The 23,664-nt window shown below is 42.5% G+C and overlaps 1 protein-coding gene across 1 annotated transcript in view; it reads left to right on the forward strand.

Moving 5' to 3' along the window:
- The window catches only part of SLC24A2 (solute carrier family 24 member 2), a 330,968-nt gene that overhangs the window by 303,815 nt on the left and 3,489 nt on the right, over window positions 1–23,664 (forward strand). Inside the window, exons 7-9 of the mRNA XM_040417225.1 lie at window positions 6,555–6,673; window positions 15,862–16,005; window positions 21,355–21,444. Coding sequence (XP_040273159.1) covers window positions 6,555–6,673; window positions 15,862–16,005; window positions 21,355–21,444 — 353 coding nt within the window. The remainder of the gene's footprint in view (window positions 1–6,554; window positions 6,674–15,861; window positions 16,006–21,354; window positions 21,445–23,664) is intronic.

Below are 23,664 nucleotides of genomic sequence, written 5' to 3' on the forward strand. Positions count from 1 at the left end.
GTAGTTTACAGAAACACCCCATATGTGGTCATAAACCGCTGTACGTGTTTTTTTTACACCATGTCCCATTTGAAGCCCCCCTGATGCACCCCTACAGTAGAAACTCCAAAAAAGTGACCACATTTTAGAAACTACAGGATAGGGTGGCAGTTTTGTTGGTACTTGTTTAGGGTACATATGAGTTTTGGTTGCTCTATATTACACTTTTTGTGAGGCAAGGTAACAAGAAATAGCTGTTTTGTCACCGTTTTTTTGTTGTTGTTATTTACAACATTCATCTGACAGGTTAGATCATGTGGTATTTTTATAGAGCAGGTTTCCACGGACGCGGCGATACCTAATATGTATACTATTTTTTTATTTATGTAAGTTTTACACAATGATTTCATTTTTGAAACAAAAAAAATCATGTTTTAGTGTCTCCATAGTATGAGAGCCATAGTTTTTTTCAGTTTTTGGGTGATTATCTTAGGTAGGGTCTAATTTTTTGCGGGATGAGATGACTGTTTGATTGGCACTATTTTGCTGTGCATATGACTTTTTGATCGCTTGCTATTACACATTTTGTGATGTAAAGTAACAAAAAATGGCTTTTTTTTTACACTGCTTTCTTTTTTTTTTTACGCTGTTTACCTGAGGGGTTAGGTCATGTGATATTTTTATAGAGCATGTTATTACGGATGCGGCGATACCTAATATGTATACTTTTTTTATTTATGTAAAATTTACACAATGATTTCATTTTTGAAACAAAAAAAATCATGTTTTAGTGTATCCCTAGTCTGAGAGCCATAGTTTTTTCAGTTTTGGGGCGATTATCTTGGGTATGGTATGATTTTTGTGGGATGAGATGACGGTTTGATTGGCACTATTTTGGGGTGCGTATGACTTTTTGATCATTTGCCTTTACTCTTTTTGTGATGTAAGGTGACAAAAAATTGCTTTTTTTACCCTTTTTTTAAAATTTTTTTTACGGTATTCACCTGAGGGGTTAGGTAATGTGATATTTTTTATAGAGCAAGTTATTACGGACGCGGCGATACCTAATATGTATACTTTTTTTTAAAATTTATGTAAGGCCTCATGCACACGACCGTTGTGTGCACCCGTGGCCGTTGTGCCGTTTTCCGTTTTTTTTCGCGGACCCATTGACTTTCAATGGGTCCGTGGAAAAATCGGAAAATGCACCGTTTTGCAGCCGCATCCGTGATCCGTGTTTCCTGGCCGTGAAAAAAATATGACCTGTCCTATTTTTTTCACGGCCAACGGTTCACGGACCCATTCAAGTCAATGGGTCCGTGAAAGAACACGGATGCACACAAGATTGGCATCCGTGTCCGTGATCCGTGGCCGTAGTTTAGTTTTTATACAGACGGATCCGAAGATCCGTCTGCATAAAAGCTTTTTCAAAGCTGAGTTTTCACTTCGTGAAAACTCAGAACCGACAGTATATTCTAACACAGAAGCGTTCCCATGGTGATGGGGACGCTTCTAGTTAGAATACACTACAAACTGTGTACAAGACTGCCCCCTGCTGCCTGGCAGCACCCGATCTCTTACAGGGGGCCGTGATCAGCACAATTAACCCCTTCAGGTGCGGCACCTGAAAGGGTTAATTGTACTATCATATCCCCCTGTAAGAGATCAGGGCTGCCAGGCAGCAGGGGTGGCCGCACACTGGCCACCAATGTTGAAAATGCTATAGAGGGAGGGGGGCCAATGATTGCCACCAACGATTTATTACAATAGAGGGAGGAAGGGGGGGGGGGGGCGCACACTGTGCCACCAACGAATTATTACAATAGAGGGAGGAAGGGGGGGGGGGGGGGGGGGGGGGGGGGGGCACACTGTGCCACCAACGAATTATTACAATAGAGGGAGGAAGGGGGGGGCGCACACTGTGCCACCAACGATTTATTACAATGGAGGAAGGGGGGGGGGGGCCGCACTGGCCACCAATGATATTCAAACTGGGGAGGGGGGGGGGGGTCTGCCCCCTGCTGCCTGGCAGCCCTGATCTCTTACAGGGGGATATGATAGTACAATTAACCCCTTCAGGTGCGGCACCTGAGGGGTTAATTGTGCTGATCACGGCCCCCTGTAAGAGATCGGATGCTGCTAGGCAGCAGGGGGCAGTCATGTACACAGTTTGTAGTATATTCTAACTAGAAGCGTCCCCATCACCATGGGAACGCCTCTGTGTTAGAATATACTGTCGGAAATGAGGTTTCACGATCTAACTCATATCCGACAGTATATTCTAACATAGAGGCGTTCCCATGGTGATGGGGACGCTTCAAGTTAAAATATACCATCGGATTGGAGAAAACTCCGATCTGATGGTATAAAAGGGACTCCGGACTTTACATTGAAAGTCAATGGGGACGGATCCGTTTGAAATGGCACCATATTGTGTCAACGTCAAACGGATCCGTCCCCATTGACTTGCATTGTAATTCAGGACGGATCCGTTTGGCTCCGCACGGCCAGGCGGACACCAAAATGACTTTTTTTTCATGTCCGTGGATCCGCCAAAAATCAAGGAAGACCCACGGACGAAAAAACGGTCACGGATCACGGACCTACGGACCCTGTTTTTGCGGACCGTGAAAAAAAACGTTCGTGTGCATGAGGCCTAAGTTTTACACAATGATTTCATTTTTGAAACAAAAAAAATCATGTTTTAGTGTTTCCATAGTCTGAGAGCCATAGTTTTTTCAGTTTTGGGGCAATCATCTTGGGTACGGTATGATTTTTGCGGATGAGATGACGGTTTGATTGGCACTATTTTGGGGTGCTTATGACTTTTTGATTGCTTGCTATTACTCTTTTTGTGATGTAAGGTGACAAAAAATTTAATTTTTTTACACCGTTTACCTAATATGTATACTTTTTTTATTTATGTAAGTTTTACACAATAATATCCTTTTTGAAACTAAAAAAAAACATGTTTTAGTGTCTCCATAGTCTGAGAGCCATATTTTTTTTTTTTTTGGGCCATTATCTCATGTAAGGGCTCATTTTTTGCGGGATGAGGTGACGGTTTAAATTGGTACTATTTTGGCGTACATACAACTTTTTTGATCACTTTTATTACCTTTAGTTTATTTTTATTTTTTTTATTTTTATGGTGTTCACCGTGCGGGGAAAGTAACATGACCGTTTTATAGATCAGGTCGTTACGGGCGCGGTGATATCAAACATGTGTAGGGAATTTTATTTTTTTCATTTTTATTCAGTGATAAATGTGTTTTTTATTTTTGGACATTTTTTTACTTTTTTTTATTTTTTTGGACCCAGACCCACTTGGTTCTTGAAGATCCAGTGGGTCTGATGTCTGTATAATACAGTACAGTACACTATATAGTGTACTGTACTGTATTTTCACTTTACAAAGTCTGATTAGACTTCTGCCTTTAGCAGAAGTCTGATCAGCACCATGGACAGCCTCTGATCAGCACCATGGACAGCCGGACGCCTGTGAAGGCGTCCGGTTGCCATGGTAACCATCACTCGCTGCCACAGCAGAGCAGTGGGTGATGGGGAGGGAGGGGGGCCCCCTCCCTCTCCCATCTGGGGCTGAAAAGGCACAGCAGCCCCGATGGGAGAGGGAGGGTGCTCCTCCCTCTTAACCTCTTCCATACAGCGGTCCCTACGGACTGTGGCATGGAAGGGGTTAAATGCATGACATCTGTGCCAGCACAGATGTCAGGCATTTCAAGCAGAGTGTCAGCAATGTGCTGACACTCTGCAAACCGCTCGGCCATCCTGAGAGAGGGGGCGGGCGGATGATCGCGTGCCTGCCCGCCCACCCAGCACCGCCCTGATGATCACGGCCCTCCCGCCCCCGCACTGCCGCACCGCCCCGCACCCCACTTCCCCCCGCTGCGCCCGCTGGCACATAACACAGAGGACTGCAGGGGGAAGTTAAACTTAAAATAAAGCCATTTTGAAGTTTCTGATCACTTCTGGTCACAGACCGCAGGGATCAGAAACCTCCTGAAAGCGCTGCAAACCGCAGGTCTGAATTGACCTGCAGTTTCCAGCGATTGCCGATACGGGGGGGTCACAGGACCCCCCTGGGCATTGACCCTGGGTGCCTGCTGATTGATTTCAGCAGGCATCGAGTTCCGATCACCGCCGGCCGAACGGCGGTGATCGGAAATACATAGGACGTACCGGTACGCCCTGTGTTCTAAACGATTGGGAAATCAGGGCGTACCGGTACGCCCTATGTCCGGAACAGGTTAAGGGCAAATTCTTCTATTAAACATTTTACCCCATTCATGAGAAAAAAAATTTTTACACTGTCCTTTACCAGTACTTTTACACACATTGAAGTCAGTATGCCCCTGTAAAGCTTACTGAAAAAAAATCCTCTAAGTTGCTTTTTAGGGGTTTCTTAGGCATTGTTCAGGGTTAAGTGAGGTGTTCCGCTTTTAGGCAGGGATAGCCTAAAGAGACACCCATACACCCAGGGACAGGTCATCTCCCGACAACACTGCTGGTGATGAAAAACCCTGATTGGCGGTTTTCGGAACTGTATGGTAAATCTACCAATTAGGCTCTATTTACACGATCCACAAAACACGTACAGCGGCAATGTGCGTTCCGCATTTTGCGGCCCGCACATTGCCGGCACTAATAGAATATGCCTGTTCTTGTCCGCAATTGCGGACAGGAATAGGACATGTTCTATTTTTTGGCGGAACGGTAGTGTGGGTCCGCAATTCCGTGTCCGGGCAGCACATCGTGCTGCCCCATAGAAATGAATGGGTCCGCAATTCCGTTCCGCAAAATGCGGAACGAAATTGCAGACGTGTGAATGCAGCCTCAGCCTACTTTGTCTTTTACATGGTATTATCTATGTACATCTGCCTAGGATACTGCCCAAATATTTTTTACTATTTATCCAGTCATACCTTGATGGGCACGTTTATTATTTGTATATATATACATTTTTGTGGGGGTTACATATTTTTGAGTTTTTTATTATATAATATTAAAAGTTACGTTTTAGAGGATTTTTTTCAGTAAGCTTTGAATTTATCCCTCTATGAATAACGTCTTTGTGAGCTAATAAGTATGCCCCTGTAAAGAGAAGTCAGAGCTGATAGTTGAGGGTAGTTGCAGATGCAGCTGCAGTAGGTAGAGTTAATTGAGCTATGTTCACACACTGTAAGGCTCCATTCACACGTCCGCAAATGGGTCCGCATCCGTTCCACAATTTTGCGGAACGGGTGCGGACCCATTCATTTTCTATGGGAACGGAATGGATGCGGACAGCACACAGTGTTCTGTCAGCATCCGCATTTGCGGAGCGCGGCCCCGAACTTCAGGTCCGCAGCTCCGCAGCTCCGTAAAAGATAGAACATGTCCTATTCTTGTCCGCAGCTTGTGGACAAGAATAGGCATTTCTATAGGGGTGCCGGGCGGGTGTGTGACGGATCCGCAATTTGCGGGTCCGCAACACACCACGGACGTGTGAATGGAGCCTAATACGCTGGCTGAAAAATTCAAGGGCGATTTCAAGAGATATCAGTCTAATTTTTAGCAGTGTTTTCTGCCACATAATCTTCTGCAAAAACATAGAAAATATGCTCCAAATAGCATATACAACTGTGGAGAATATTTTATGCCCTGCCATTTACACCGGTAGATTTTGTTGCATAAAATTTCTGCAACTGAAAAGCAGTTCCAATGTGTTGCGCTGCAGTCACACTATGTTACCCTAACGGTAACAACACACATTGCAGATTACACGTGGTCTTGCTGCGTGGATTTTCCTGTGGTAAAGGCTAGATTCACACAACCATATGTGTTTTGCAGTCTGCAAATTGCGGATCCGCAAAAAAAAGGATGAGGTCCGTATGACATCATTTTTTTTTTGTGGACCCATTGTAACAATGCCTATCCTTGTCCGCAAAACGGACAAGAATAGGACATGTTCTATTTTTTTGTGGGACTACCGAATGGACATACGGATGCGAATAGCACACGGTGTGCTGTCTGCATTTTTTGCGAACCCATTGAAATTAATGGGTCTGTATCCAATCTGCAAAAAGAATGGAACGAACACGGAGACAAAGTACGTTCATGTGAATGTAGCCTAATACAGTACCAGCAAAGTGAATGAAATTTGACAAATCTCATGTACATTTTGCGTATCTTTTACATGTGAAAATTGCCGGACTTGCCGTGCAGATTTTAAAATCTGCAGCATGTTGGTTGTATGATTCTGCACTCTTAGTGATTTAACCCATAGACAGTTAACATAACAGAAAATACACTCTAAAATGTGCTTTAAAAAAACGCATAAAAACATCAATATATATACTGGATTTGTGTGCATTTTTTTGCGGTTGTGGTGCAGATGTATTGCATACAATTCTGCAGTGGTTGCAGGCAGCTTAGGAGAGCTGGACTTGTGTGTGACTTGGCTAAGCTCTATTTAAGCTTTTAATGTGGGTACATGGTAACTTCCTTCTCATCCATATAGCCAGGTACTTCAGTATGTGTAATGTAACAGTTGTTTTCTAATACTTTCATTGCAGATAAAAATGATCCTCCAAACACTTCTAATGTTGAAGTCGAAGTGACACCACCCAAAGAATCTCCTGGTCCAGTTCAAAATGGAAATGTCACTCACAATATTGAGGCCGCTGAAACACAGGTGACTCCTTCTTATGTCTCATTTTGCATTACTTAGCAAATTACTGTTTATTCTCATGGGCCATTGAATTGCATTCAATACCACATTCTGCACAACTCAAGCTGCGTAGCCAAAATTGCTCTTTACTACACTTTTTATGTGATTGACACTGACACATGAAGTCATGGCTTCTCCATGATAGACTATAAACGAACTCTGTGTAGCCCTTATGCCTCATTCACACGTCAGTTATTTGGTCAGTGATTTCCATCAGTGATTAGGAGCCAAAACCAGGTGCGGCTCTAAACACGGAACAGGTGCAGATCTTTCCCTTATACCTTATGTCTGTGGAGGCTCTAATCCTGGTTTTGGATTACAATCACTGATGGAAATCACTGACCAAAACAATGTGAATAAGGCCTCATGCACATGACCGGTGTGTGTTTTGCGGTCCGCAAACCTCGGATCCGCAAAACACGGATGGGGGAACGGCACGGACAGCCATTAATATAACTGCCTATTCATGTCCGCAAAACGCGGACAAGGATAGGACAGGTTATATTTTTTTGCGGACCACGGAACAGAGCAACTCCATGTGCTGTCCGCATCTTTTGCGGCCTCATTGAAGTGAATGGGTCCGCATCCGAGCAGCCAAAACTGGGGCTTGGATGCGGACCAAAAAAATAGCCTAAGACTTAAAGCGGCTCTGTCACCAGGATCAATCCTATTAAACCAGACATACTGGCTGGTAGGGCTTTTATTCATATGCAAATGAGTAATTGGAGCACCACGTGATAGGGCTGAATAGTTTGAGCACTGCTTTGTAACACCCCCTGTGCTCGGCACCCCCCACCCCCTCCCCTTATTTGGCAGGGCTAGACATGCTGAGGGCAGAGCTGTGTTATAGAGCTGTGAACTAGCATGTAAATATCATATCACCATGTACGGTAATATAGCTTCACCACACTGAGATCTGCTCAGAAAACTAATCTACACATTACTGCTTTATTCACAGGCACAATGTACTGTAAGATTAGAAAGATATCAGTAATATGTGTTACCTTATAAGCATAGAAAAAACTGATATGTCTATGTGGAAATGTTATAGCTTAGTGGTATAGTGGTTTAGCCTGCATGTTGAGATCACAGGTTTAAGACACAGGAGAGATGTAAGTTTTCTTTCTGTTATTTGTTTTCTCATTTAAAACACTATTAAACGACTATACTATAATAAATAATATATCATCATCATATTAATAAGGACTTACTACATTCAGAATAGTGTGTTTTTTTTTTGTTATTTTTTTTTTTTATAAAACGTATTACTGGTTTATTCACAGATACGAAATATGATTATAAAGAAACCAGTAATATTTATTAATTTTCTAAAAACAAACAAACTGTATTCTCAATATGATAAGAACATAGAATTGTCTTATGGGATAAATGTGGAAGAAAATAATGTTGAAGTCTATCCAAAGATTGAAACCTGGGATTCCTACATAAAAAGCCAATCATTTAAGCACCAAGCTACCATATTTTTCATCCCCCCCCCCCCCCCCCCCCGCGTCTTATGGGGCGAATACTAATGAGAGCTCATTAGTACCGGAGGACCAGGAAGCGGTGAAGGCTCTGTACTCACCGCTTCCTGGTCCTCGGCTGTCGGCTGTGCAGTGGCTGCGCATAGCGTGAGGGCGCTCTGTGACCTCACGCTGTGCGCGCCAGTTCACAACACAGCCGACAGAAGAGGAAGAGGATCGCGCTGGAGGAAAGTAGCTGCGGCGTCCAGGAGCAGGAGAGGTAAGTTATATATTTTTTTTGTGATCTATGGCTGGGGACTGCTGATTATATATATGGCTGGGGGCTGCTGATTACATATATGAACAAAGGATCCCAGCAGTCGCGTCTTTGTGAATCAAATGTCTTTTATTCCATAGACCAGGACCAGGTTTCGGCAATGTGCCTTCATCAACAGGTAATCCAAATACAAACTTAACAGACTATATATGCTCTACAGTCACCGCCCACAGGAGCAAAAGTCCATCCCATAAAGGGAATGGCCAGAAAGTAACAGGTGTAATCAATTTAATAATAGACAAACCAAAGCAGAGAAAAAAGCATCTAGATAGATATTTCATCTTACATTTGTAGATAATACTCTTGTATAACTTTCAAATTTTCAATACCTGAGAAATAAACAGCAAAATATTATAAATATATAACAAAATTATTATATTACAGATACATAACCTCATATTCCCTATTGAGGCCTCTAGGGTGCAATGTGTCCAATGTATGGATCCAAAAGGCTTCCCTCCGTAGCAACATCTTATTAATGTCACCCCCCCTCCGTGGTCTAATCACCTGCTCTATAACCTGGAATTTCAGTTGGGCAATAGAATGTCTGCACTTTTCAAAGTGGCTTGGAATGGGTAATAATAAATTTTTAGTTCTAATGGTCGATTTGTGTTTGTTAATTCTGTCCCTCACTGCCTGCATTGTCTGACCAATGTACAACAGACCACAAGGGCATTTAATCAGATAAACAACATTTGAAGACTCGCATGTAAAAAAACCTTTTACTTCAAACGGATTCCCGGTGTGTGGATGATAAAATGTAGGGCCCTTTATGATGTGTGAACACTGGAGACAATGCAGGCAGGGGAACGTCCCTTTACGCGGTGTTGATAATACACTTTGACGTAACCGATGTTTAGTGCCCCCTAAATCCGCTTTCACTAGCATATCCCTGTAACTGGGGTTCTTCCTATTACAAATCAGGGGTAAACTTTTAAATTCTGAGACCTCTGGATAGGCCTTACCCAATAAATGCCAGTGTTTTCTTACAATATTGTCAATATATGCATTAAAGGGGTGAAATTTATGGATAAATGCTATCCTAGCATCATCCTTTTTCTTATGTTTAACCCTCACTTGACAAGCACCACTGTTCGTTAATACATCTAAGGGATATCCTCTTTCTCTGAATCTAATAGTCATTTCCCCCATCCTCTGATCCTGTAAGAGCGGATCCGTAACAATCCGCCTTACCCGCTGATATTGAGATTTAGGTATAGACCTTTTTAAGGAAGGGGGGTGTGCACTCGAATAATGCAAAATACTGTTTCGATCCGTTTCCTTCCTATAGAGGTCAGTGGATAATTCACCTTCCTTGTTTTTTTTAACCAATGTATCCAAAAAACTGACTTTATCTCTATCGCATGTCATTGTAAACTGTAGACCTTCACATGCTGAATTCAGATGATCCATAAACGCCACCAGGGTCTCACGTGGCCCCGCCCATACGCAAAAAATATCATCAATAAACCTTTTCCAAATCAAAATGTTCTCAATATATAATTCATTGGTATATACATATGTTTCCTCAAATGAAGCCATGAATATATTTGCATAGGGCGGGGCCACGTTTGACCCCATCGCGGTCCCACGCTTCTGGAGATAATAATTATCCCCAAATAAAAAATAATTCTCTATCAGAACAATGTTCAACAGATGTAGAAAAAAATCACGTAAAGATGCAGTGTATTCACTAGTCTCCAAAATCTTAGATACCGCCTGGATCCCCTCCCTGTGGCTAATCGACGTGTAAAGACTCACAACGTCGATAGTCACAAGGAGGCTATCCTCAGGAACATGGCCCAAATCATTAATCAGTCGTAGAAAATGAGAAGTATCTAATAGAAAAGATTTAGTATTCCTAACAAATGGTGTCAGGGCTTTTTCTAATACTATGGCCAATGGACTAAGAATAGAATCTACTGAGGACACAATAGGGCGTCCAGGGGGATCTATAAGGGTCTTGTGCACTTTAGGTAAAATGTATAATACCGGGGTGATGGGGGATTGCTTAATCAAGAATCTACTCATGTCTGAGTCGATCGTACCGGCTGTTTCAAAATGCTTAACCATGGTGACAATTTTCTCTTTAATTCTCCAAACTGGATCTCTATCAAGTAGTTGGTATGTTTGAACATCAGACAGCTGTCTCAAGACTTCATTAATATATTTCTCCCTATCCATCACCACAATCGAACCCCCCTTATCAGCAGGTTTTATCATAAGAGTATTGTCCTCCATAAGAGCCCTGATCGCTCTTTTTTCTTCCATAGTAATGTTTGGAGTCATGAATAGTCCACCATGCTTTACCTTGTCACAATGCTCTCTTATTTCTTTAAGTATTAATTGTGCATATGTCTCCACCGGATGGTACGTCTTCGGCGGCATGAATGTGGACTTATTACTGAGTCCCAGATCTTTCAAATGCAGGCATGTATCAGCTGGTACAATGTCAGTGCGTTGAACAGGCAGAGACGATTGCGCAAAATGTGCTTTCAGCCTCACTTTTCGAAGAAATTGTTGTACGTCTATGTCCATTTGAAAACTGTCAAATCTGGGTGAGGGACTAAACGACAGGCCTTTTTGCAATGCCTCTACTTGCTGGCTATTGAGACATCGGGACGATAAATTTATAATCAAAGATTGACTCTTACCTGAGACCGAGTCTGTACTTGATGCGGTCCCGTCTCCGATACGATGCCGACGGTGTTTGCGGCCTGCTCGCCTGTGTCTCCTCCGCCGCGCGGACGCCGTCTGCCTTTCTGAAAAGGGCGCATCTCGCGTGTGCCTGTTGATTCGTTGCCAGAACTTGACGTGAAAGATCCTGATCTCGCGGGTCTTCTGAAACCTGATCGCTGACGAAATGACGTGTCCTGCCATCTGTAAACCTTGTTCAGGTGATAATCCTCGCAATCTCGTAGGAACTTGGATCGTTTCCTATCTTCTGTCTCTCTTTTATAAGTTGCAATGTGAGTGTCGACAGTTTCTTTTAATTTATTAAATTCCTCAGAGGTTAATGAATCTCGCAACTGTTGCTCCGTAGTTGCTACTTGCTCAGTGATGTCACCAATCGCCTTTTGAATGCGATTAATCGTGAGTAAGATCAAGTCATATGAACATTTATTAATGATACGTTCAAAGTCCTTGCAATATTCACTGTCCTCAGCAAAGAAGGTTGGACACAAATGCACTCTGAGACCTCTTGGAATTCTATTCACTTTATAGTATTCGGCTAGTGTGGCCGCATGAAGTTCATAAGAAGTTCAAAATAGTATTTTGCATTATTCGAGTGCACACCCCCCTTCCTTAAAAAGGTCTATACCTAAATCTCAATATCAGCGGGTAAGGCGGATTGTTACGGATCCGCTCTTACAGGATCAGAGGATGGGGGAAATGACTATTAGATTCAGAGAAAGAGGATATCCCTTAGATGTATTAACGAACAGTGGTGCTTGTCAAGTGAGGGTTAAACATAAGAAAAAGGATGATGCTAGGATAGCATTTATCCATAAATTTCACCCCTTTAATGCATATATTGACAATATTGTAAGAAAACACTGGCATTTATTGGGTAAGGCCTATCCAGAGGTCTCAGAATTTAAAAGTTTACCCCTGATTTGTAATAGGAAGAACCCCAGTTACAGGGATATGCTAGTGAAAGCGGATTTAGGGGGCACTAAACATCGGTTACGTCAAAGTGTATTATCAACACCGCGTAAAGGGACGTTCCCCTGCCTGCATTGTCTCCAGTGTTCACACATCATAAAGGGCCCTACATTTTATCATCCACACACCGGGAATCCGTTTGAAGTAAAAGGTTTTTTTACATGCGAGTCTTCAAATGTTGTTTATCTGATTAAATGCCCTTGTGGTCTGTTGTACATTGGTCAGACAATGCAGGCAGTGAGGGACAGAATTAACAAACACAAATCGACCATTAGAACTAAAAATTTATTATTACCCATTCCAAGCCACTTTGAAAAGTGCAGACATTCTATTGCCCAACTGAAATTCCAGGTTATAGAGCAGGTGATTAGACCACGGAGGGGGGGGTGACATTAATAAGATGTTGCTACGGAGGGAAGCCTTTTGGATCCATACATTGGACACATTGCACCCTAGAGGCCTCAATAGGGAATATGAGGTTATGTATCTGTAATATAATAATTTTGTTATATATTTATAATATTTTGCTGTTTATTTCTCAGGTATTGAAAATTTGAAAGTTATACAAGAGTATTATCTACAAATGTAAGATGAAATATCTATCTAGATGCTTTTTTCTCTGCTTTGGTTTGTCTATTATTAAATTGATTACACCTGTTACTTTCTGGCCATTCCCTTTATGGGATGGACTTTTGCTCCTGTGGGCGGTGACTGTAGAGCATATATAGTCTGTTAAGTTTGTATTTGGATTACCTGTTGATGAAGGCACATTGCCGAAACCTGGTCCTGGTCTATGGAATAAAAGACATTTGATTCACAAAGACGCGACTGCTGGGATCCTTTGTTCATATTACTGTGGATTGACGTCCTCTCCCGTGCAGCGTGCATTTGAGTGAGTGCTGGTTTCCCCACATCTAAAGCTGATTACATATATGGCTGGGGCTGCTGATTACATATATGACTGGGGGCTGCTGATTATATATATGGCTGGGGGCTGCTGATTACATATATGGCTGGGGGCTGCTGATTATATATATGGCTGAGGGCTGCTGATTACATATATGGCTGGGGCTGCTGATTACATATATGGCTGGGGGCTTCTGATTACATATATGGCTGAGGGCTGCTGATTACATATATGACTGGGGGCTGCTGATTATATATATGGCTGGGGGCTGCTGATTACATATATGGCTGGGGGCTGCTGATTACATATATGGCTGGGGGCTGCTGATTACATATATGGCTGGGGGCTGCTGATTACATATATGGCTGAGGGATGCTGATTACATATATGGCTGGGGCTGCTGATTACATATATGGCTGGGGGCTGCTGATTACATATATGGCTGAGGGCTGCTGATTACATATATGGCTGGGGCTGCTGATTACATATATGGCTGGGGGCTGCTGATTACATATATGGCTGAGGGCTGCTGATTACATATATGGCTGGGGCTGCTGATTACATATATGGCTGGGGGCTGCTGATTACATATATGGCTGAGGGCTGCTGATTACATATATGACTGGGGGCTGCTGATTACATTTATGGCTGGGGCTGCTGATTACATTTATGGCTGGGGGCTGCTGATTACATATATGGCTGGGGGCTGCCGATTACATATATGGCTGGGGGCTGCCGATTACATATATGGCTGGGGGCTGCCGATTACATATATGGCTGAGGGCTGCTGATTACATATATGACTGGGGGCTGCTGATTATATATATGGCTGGGGGCTTCTGATTACATATATGGCTGGGGGCTTCTGATTACATATATGGCTGGGGGCTGCTGATTACATATATGACTGGGGGCTGCTGATTATATATATGGCTGGGGGCTGCTGATTACATATATGGCTGGGGGCTGCTGATTACATAAATGGCTGGGGGCTGCTGATTACATATATGGCTGAGGGCTGCTGATTACATATATGGCTGGGGCTGCTGATTACATATATGGCTGGGGGCTGCTGATTACATATATGGCTGGGGGCTTCTGATTACATATATGGCTGGGGGCTGCTGATTACATATATGACTGGGGGCTGCTGATTATATATATGGCTGGGGGCTGCTGATTACATATATGGCTGGGGGCTGCTGATTACATAAATGGCTGGGGGCTGCTGATTATATATATGGCTGAGGGCTGCTGATTACATATATGGCTGGGGCTGCTGATTACATATATGGCTGGGGGCTGCTGATTACATATATGGCTGAGGGCTGCTGATTACATATATGGCTGGGGGCTGCTGATTACATATATGGCTGGGGGCTGCTGATTACATTTATGGCTGGGGCTGCTGATTACATATATGGCTGGGGGCTGCTGATTACATATATGGCTGGGGGCTGCCAATTACATATCTGGCTCGAGGCTGCTGATTACATATATGGCTGGGGGCTGCTGATTACATATATGGCTGGGGGCTGCTGATTGCATATGGCTTGGGGCTGATTACATATATGGCTGGAGGCTAATAACATATATGGCTGGGGGCTGATTACATATATTGCTGGGGGCTGATTAGAGGCTGATATGAGGATTGGGGGTCTGATCTGAGGTCTTATTGGGGTCTTATTAACATTGGTGGTCTGACCTGAGGTGTAATGAAAAATATTTTTTTCTTATTGTCCCCCTCTCAAACCTAGGTGCGTCTTATGGGCTGGTGCGTTTTATAGGGCGAAAAATAAGGTATATCATTACCACAGAAAGAGGTATGTTTCTCCCATGCTTATGAGCTAACACACATTACTGGTCTTTCTAATTATACATTGTGCCTGTGAATAAAGCAATAATGTGTAGATTAGCTTTCTGAGCAAATCTCAGTGTGGTGTAGCTATAGTACATAGAGTATATGATATGTAGATGCTAGGATATAGCTCTTCCCTCAACATGTCTAGCCTTGTCAATCAAGGGGAGGGGGAGTGTGCAGAGCATAGGGGTGTTACAAAGCTGTGCTCAAATGATTCAGCCCTGCCTTCTGGTGCTCCAATTGCTCATTTGCATATGAATACAAATGTATATATCTCTTCAGCTGTTTAGCATACAGACAAAAGAAAGATATTGTTTGAATTAGGATGATGAGCCCTACCAGCCAGTGTGTCTGGTTTAATAGGGGTAATCTTGGTGACAGAGCCTCTTTAATTCTGAAACCATATCATCTTTCATCTGATTTCTGCTTCTTGTTCACCATCTGAATATAAGTTATCCAGAGGATAGGCCATCAGTATTAAAGGAGTGGACAACCCCTTTAACAATCATTTATAATACAGAGAAATATTTATTTATAAATCAGTAACAAAAGGCTAAGGCCCCTTTCAGACGAGCAAGTGTCATGCTGCAGACGAGCAGCACAGTTCCCGTCCTGAACTTCCAGCACTTCCGGGGTGGCATAGCATGATATTGATTTATGATGCTGTGTAACCCATAGAGGTCTGTAATGTATTGGATAACACTGACATAATACTGTCAGTGTTACCCAATACATTCCAGACCTCTAAGGGTTACATAGCATCATAAATCAATATCATGCTATGTGACCCCAGATGTTCTGGAAGTTCAGGACGGGAGCTGCGCTGCGAGTCTGCAGCATGACACTTGCTCGTCTGAAAGGAGCCTAAAAGTTGTTTTAATTCTAAAGATACCATTGTATTCAATTTCTCCTGCTCAGGTGACAAGCGCAGAACCTGCTGATGAAGGTGACCATCCTCTGACTCTAGCATGGCCTACTAAAAAGCGTAAAAGAGCTGTGTACCTTGCAGTGCTACCAATTGTATTTCCTTTGTGGATTACATTACCTGATGTGCGAAATGCAGTGAGTATTATGTTTTGCAATGCACAAGCATTAACGTTACTTTGAATAGAATGTATCATTTATTTATTTTTACAAATACACTATTTTCTGTTTGTATATTTTAACTTTTTATTTCTTTACGTTATTATGAGGGTAGCCGTCTTGCGTAACCCCTTCCCAACCGCCTCACATAAATTTACATTGGCAGACAAGTATTTAAAAATGGCACCTGCTCGCAAGCACAGTGGGCGACGTAGCCGCCGGGTGCCTGCTGTTTTAAAGGGTTTCTGTCACCAGAATTAACCTAATTAAACTAGCTCACATTGGCGATGTGCTAATGTCAGCTGAACCTAAATAGCCTATTCCTACTTTTATCTATGCCCCCGTTACTCCAGAAATTTTATAATATGCTAATTAGCCTCTAGGTGCAGGGGGCATTGGCTACGCACTGCTACACTAGATTGACAGGGCCAGGCAGCATTGGTCTCCTACTGCCGGCTCTGTCTGCCGTGTAAATCTCGCGCCTGCACTGTCCCGTTCAGTATTCGCCGCAGGCGCAGTGAGGAAGTCGGCAGCCGGCGAGCGCCCTTCACTCACTGCACCTGCGCTGAATACTGAACGGGACCGGCACAGCCGCGAGATTTACACAGCAGACAGGACCGGCAGTATGAGACCAACGCTGCCTGGCCCTGTCAATCTAGTGTAGCAGGTCTTGGCCAGAGGTGGGAGACTGGAGCCTCTAGGAGCAGGGGCAACGCCCCCTCTGCTCCTAGAGACTAATTAGCATATTATAAAAGTTATATTTCTGGAGAAACGGGGGCATAGATAAAAGTAGGAATAAACTAGTTAGGTTCAGCTGACTTTAGCACATCGCTAATGTCAGCAAGTTTAATTGGGTTAATTCTGGTGACAGAAACCCTTTAAGCAGCAGATACCCAGGCATAAAGTATGTGATCAACGATAACGTCTATCACACACATTTAACCCCTCAGATGCCATGGTCAGATGTGACTACAGCATCTAGGAGATCAAAAAAAAGCACCGGCTCCCCCTAGCAAGGGTCAGAGAACCCCGATGGTGTACGTGGCCAAAGCTGACGCACATAAGTTCCTATGGAGAGCCTGCCTGTGGCTGGGCTCCATAGGAATAGTATAATTCTCATAAACTCCAATGCTAATGCATTGAAGTCTATGAGAGTAGAGATCTAATGATTTTTTTGTTTACTGTAAGTTCCCTGGGGGAACTATTGAAAAGTGTAAAAAGAAAAAAAATGGAAAATCACCTCGTCTTGAAGCAGTTAATCTGCAGAGATTTGTATTAAAGATATAACAAAGTCAGAAAGCAATTTTTGTTAGATTTTTTCTTTGTATTTGCACTGTGTTTTGGAGCATATTACTCCAAAATAACGTCTAATCTGCTGTGTGACACTGAATAACCATTTGTACCAGAATTTATGGGCATTTTCTTCATGCATGGAGTTCTTTGGTGTGCTCCCCACCCTAAATTAGTCTTCAAACCATAGACAATAGCAAGTCAACAAGACGTCTTGAATCAAGAAACTTCCCCGGGATGATGCTGCACTCACTTTTTGCCCTTCCAATTCAACCCTATGGCACAAATTCAGTTTTAATCAGTTACTTTTGGATCACCTCTTAACAAAGCAATTAGCATTACGCAGAATCCAAAATCCCTTGTCTAAGAAATGTGAATAGTGCCATCCTGTATTAGGAGAAGACACTGGGGTTTAGCAAACTATACGGGGGTTATTTATTAAGACCAGTGTTTTAGACGCCTCTCTTAATAACCCCTTGCGCTGGCGGTTGATCCTCCGAACTTATGTAGAGGAGCATTCACTGCCGGTGTAAGGCAGCTTCCTTGCTGGGTTAAATTTAGACCATTTTAAATACCTAAAACAGGCGTAGAAAATGATACATGAGATGGGCCTGCCAGCCCTTCCCACGCCACTCCCCCATTTTTTAGCCCTGGTGTGAGCAGGGAAAAGTCTAAGATTGCAGCGCAAATAACCTTTGCATCACAATCTGCGGCGGGTATACGCTATAAAACTGGCGTATATCACTATGTAAATGAACGCCTATGTCTCTTAGGTGTTATGAGTTCATACTTCAGTTCTTTGATCAGTTATTTCCATCAGTTATGCCTCATTCACACGTTGTTTGGGTCCGCATCTGAGCCGCAATTTTTGCCATCTCGGATGCGGACAGCACTCTGTGTAATGTTTCAGCAGAAATAAATTGTAGTGGTCGGAGTCCTTGAATCCCATCAGTCAAGAGAACAAAGGGTTTACAGTTTCTTATTTAGCCTAAAGAAAGAACATCAATGTTATTTTGAGAAAATCCCTTTAATATAATGAAGGACCTTTACTGAGACTGTGTGTATCAAAAAGGCCTTTCCTGACAATAAGTCACATGGCGGTCACATGAGAGCCCCGGCCCTGCTCTAACAGCCCGGGCTGTTGAACACTGTAAATGCCACGGGCAATGGCGCCTGCCGCATGTAAAGTGCTGACAGAGGGAGCGGACTCCCTTTGTCTCCCATCGGCACCCTACAAATGCGATTGCGGGGTGCCAATGTGTGTGAAGGCTGGCTGGGGTCTAGTGTAGGCCCCAGACCAGCCTTCAGTAATTTCCAGCAGGCTACGCCTCTCTGGCTTAGCCTGCTGGTCAATGTCAGAATAGCACTGACATTAAAATGCAATGCACTATAAGAATAATGCATTGCATTTTAAAATCAATCAAAAACCTGTCTGTTATAGTCCCCTTGTGGGACTATTAAGTGGTAAAAAAAGTTTAAAAAAAAATCACATTTATTCAATGAAAAAAATCACATTAAAAAATTACGCTTTTTTCCATTGAAAATACGCTTTTCAATGAAAAAATAGCAAAAAATAATCTTTCCCATATGTATGGTATTGCCGCATCCGTAACAACCTGGACTACATAAATATCTCAGAAATTATCTCCTACGGCGAACGCCGTTAAAAAATAAACTAAAATAACATAATTGCTAATTTATTCTTAGTTGCCATCGAAAAAACGTAATACCAAGCGATCAAAAAGCGCCATTTACTCCAAAATGATACCAATGAAAAATACAAGTCGTCCCGCAAAAATCAAGCCCTCACACAACTCCATGGAAAGAAAAATAAAAAAGTTCTAGGTCTTGGGAAGCGGCAATGCAAAAACATTTTTTTCTTTTAAAAAAAAAGGAGGTTTTATTGCAAAAAAGTAGTAAAATGTAAAAAAAAAATATATATATATATATATATATGTATTTGGTATAACTGTAATCGTACTGACCCAGAGCATAAAGATATTATGTTATTTATACCGAAAAATGAACACCGTAAAATTTATAATGTAAGATGCAGTGGCAGTATTGGTATACAAACGGTATAAAGGTATACAGACGGAAAAATAAAAAAGTTATAGCTTTTGGAACGCGACGAAGAAAACAGGAAGAAAAATGCTTGGTCAGTAAGGCCCAAAACAGGCTGGTCACTAAGGCCTCTTTCACACGGGCGAGTTTTCCGCGCGGATGCGATGCGTGAGTTTAACGCATTGCACCCGCACTGAATACCGACCCATTCATTTCTATGGGGCTGTTCACATGAGCGGTGATTTTCACGCATCACTTGTGTGTTGCGTGAAAATCGCAGCATGCTCTATATTCTGCGTTTTTCAAGCAACGCAGGCCCCATAGAAGTGAATGGGGTTGCGTGAAAATCGCAAGCATCCGCAAGCAAGTGCGGATGCGGTGCGATTTTCACGCACGGTTGCTAGGAGACGATCGGGATGGAGACCCGATCATTATTATTTTCCCTTATAACATGGTTATAAGGGAAAATAATAGCATACTGAATACAGAATGCATAGTAAACTAGCGCTGGAGGGGTTAAAAAAAAATTAAAAATAATTTAACTCACCTTAATCCACTTGATCGCGTAGCCCGGCATCTCCTTCTGTCTCCTTTGCTGAACAGGACCTGTGGTGAGCATTAATTACAGGTAAAGGACCTTTGGTGACGTCACTCCAGTCATCACATGATCCATCACATGATCTTTTACCATGGTGATGGATCATGTGATGACCGGAGTGACGTGACCAAAGGTCCTTTACCTGTAATGAATGCTCACCACAGGTCCTGTTCAGCAAAGGAGACAGAAGGAGATGCCGGGCTACGCGATCAAGTGGACTAAGGTGAGTTAAATTTTATTTTTATTTTTTTAACCCCTCCAGCGCTAGTTTACTATGCATTCTGTATTCAGAATGCTATTATTTTCCCTTATAACTATGTTATAAGGGGAAATAATACAATCTACAGAACACCGATCCCAAGCCCGAACTTCTGTGAAGAAGTTCGGGTTTGGGTACCAAACATGCGCGATTTTTCTCACGCGAGTGCAAAACGCATTACAATGTTTTGCACTCGCTCGGAAAAATCGCGGGTGTTCCCGCAACGCACCCGCACATTTTCCCGCAACGCCCGTGTGAACCCAGCCTAAGGGGTTAATCATAAGACATCCTTGACTCAATCAGTCAGGAGCCCAGGATCAAATGCTTGCTTGCTGTCTCATTGTTGGAGCACCTGGGTTCGACACTTGTACAGGCACTCACTCATCCAGACACTCCAGGCAAGTGCTCACTTACTTGCTTATCCCAACACTGGGGCACAGTGACTTTATTCATACATTCCGGATGCTTTCTCGCCCTTGTCCAGACACCCATGGCCACCCACTCACAGTGAAGTCCAGGCACTCTTTCACTAATCCAGATGCCTCTGGCCAGGTCATCCTTAAAGACAGACAGCTATATATAGTGAAGCTTGTGCGCAACTTTAATTTACTACGGTTATGTATGAATGCAATTTGCAACCCTTTGTGTGCAGCTCACGAACCATTTGGCCATTTTGTAAATTTTATCATTGCTTTCTACTGACTACATCAAGATATTAATTCAATGTACCACAGTACAAGCTTGAGAAAAGAGATGATACCCATACGCTCTTTGTGTACATTCATCGCCTAGCACTATGCAACCTTATCCTGGCCCGTTGATAAAACCCTGAAATTAGAACATCTGGAGAGCTGTTACACTTACATGAAGTGCTCATTATTATGGAGATCATGCAGGGAAAAGTGCATTGTAGATACATTTCAGTGGGCAAATTTATTTGTGATTTAGCATAACCATGTCTTTTTTTACATAGATTAAATATACATTTTTTCATATTGCCTGAGTTTGAGATTCATGAAGAATAGTACATATCATGAAATACCCAGAATGCAATGGTATTGTGTTTGTGAAATGTATAGGCTATATAATAAAATTATTAACGTTTCTGTTCATACAGTCATCAAGAAAATTTTACCCGGTAACATTTTTTGGATCAATCGCCTGGATTGCAGTTTTTTCTTATCTAATGGTATGGTGGGCACATCAGGTAAGCATATCTTTTCGTAATGATCTACGGTAATAGCTTATTTGATTATATTGTATAGAATAAAGATTTCCTAATTCAATAATATCTGTCACATACAGTACAAATCTAGGATTATGACAGTATGACATCAGCAGCAGATTGCTATATCCCGCCACTAAAAGACATCCCTTCTGTACCCAGCTCAAATTCTTTTTAAAAATCTAAGCAACCTTACCACTATTGGGTACATAAGTTGATGCAAACATCTATTTTTCCCTAATATATGCTTGAGTTTGTGTTAAAGGGGCCGTATAGGATCAGAAAAACATGGCTGCTTTCTTCCAGAAACAGCACCACACTTGTCCATGAGTTGTGGCTGGTGTTTTAGCTTAGCTTCATTCCAGATGATGTCACAGGGAATGCAGTGGGAGCTTGAGGGCAGGCAAAGAAGGTATGATCTGCATCTCTTCTGTATGTCACTGGGCTGTTACCATTAGATCACTGATATCCATGATTTGTATATGTAGACAGCAGGGAACACAAAAATCATGTGTTCCCTGCAAACCTGAGTATCTACAGTCAGGTCCATAAATATTGGGACATCGACACAATTCTAAATTTTTTGGTTCTATACAGCACCACAATGGATTTGAAATGAAACAAACAAGATGTGCTTTAACGACAGACTGTCAGCTTTAATTTGAGGGTATTCACATCCAAATCAGGTGAACGGTGTAGGAATTACAACAGTTTGCATATGTGCCTCCCACTTGTTAAGGGAACAAAAGTAATGGGACAATTGGCTTCTCAGCTGTTCCATGGCCAGGTGTGTGTTATTCCCTCATTATCCCAATTATAATGAGTAGATAAAAGGTCCAGAGTTCATTTCAAGTGTGCTATTTGCATTTGGAATCTGTAGCTGTCAACTGTCAAGATGAGATCAAAAGAGCTGTCACTATCAGTAAAGCAAGCCATCATTAGGCTGAAAAAACAAAATAAACCCAGCAGAGAGATAGCAAAAACATTAGGCGTGGCCAAAACAACTGTTTGGAACATTCTTAAAAAGAAGGAACGCGCCGGTGAGCTCAGCAACACCAAAAGACCCGGAAGACCACAGAAAAGAACTGTGGTGGATGACCGAAGAATTATTTCCCTGGTGAAGAAAACGCCCTTCACAACAGTTGGCCAGATCAAGAACACTCTCCAGGAGGTAGGTGTATGTGTGTCAAAGTCAACAATCAAGAGAAGACTTCACCAGCGTGAATACAGAGGGTTCACCGCAAGATGTAAACCATTGGTGAGCCTCAAAAACAGGAAGACCAGATTAGAGTTTGCCAAACGACAGCTAAAAAATCCTTCACAGTTCTGGAACAACATCCTATGGACAGATGAGACCAAGATCAACTTGTACCAGAGTGATGGGAAGAGAAAAGTATGGAGAAGGAAAGGAACTGCTCATGATCCTAAGCATGCCACCTCATTAGTTAAGCATGATGGTGGTAGTGTCATGGCGTGGGCATGTATGGCTGCCAATGGAACTGGTTCTCTTGTATTTATTGATGATGTGACTGCTGACAAAAGCAGCGGGATGAATTATGAAGTGTTTCGGGCAGTATTATCTGCTCATATTCAGCCAAATGCTTCAGAACTCATTGGACGGCCCTTCACAGTGCAAATGGACAATGACCCAAAGCATACTGCAAAAGCAACCAAAGAGTTTTTTAAGGGAAAGAAGTGGAATGTTATGCAATGGCCAAGTCAATCACCTGACCTGAATCCAATTGAGCATGCATTTCACTTGCTGAAGATAAAACTGAAGGGAAAATGCCCCAAGAACAAGCAGGAACTGAAGACAGTTGCAGTAGAGGCCTGGCAGAGCATCACCAGGGATGAAACCCAGCGTCTGGTGATGTCTATGCTTTCCAGACTTCAGGCTGTAATTGATTGCAAAGGATTTGCAACCAAGTTCTAAAAATTGAAAGTTTGATTTATGATTAATATTATGTCCCATTACTTTTGGTCCTTTAAAAAGTAGGAGGCACATATGCAAACTGTTGTAATTCCTACACCGTTCACCTGATTTGGATGTAAATACCCTCAAATTAAAGCTGACAGTCTGCAGTTAAAGCACATCTTGTTTGTTTCATTTCAAATCCATTGTGGTGGTGGATAGAGCCAAAAATGTTAGAATTGTGTCAATGTCCCAATATTTATGGACCTGGCTGTATATATTTAAAAAAA

This window comes from Bufo bufo, chromosome 2 (assembly GCF_905171765.1).
Source record: "Bufo bufo chromosome 2, aBufBuf1.1, whole genome shotgun sequence".
NCBI classification, from domain to species: Eukaryota; Metazoa; Chordata; class Amphibia; order Anura; family Bufonidae; genus Bufo; species Bufo bufo.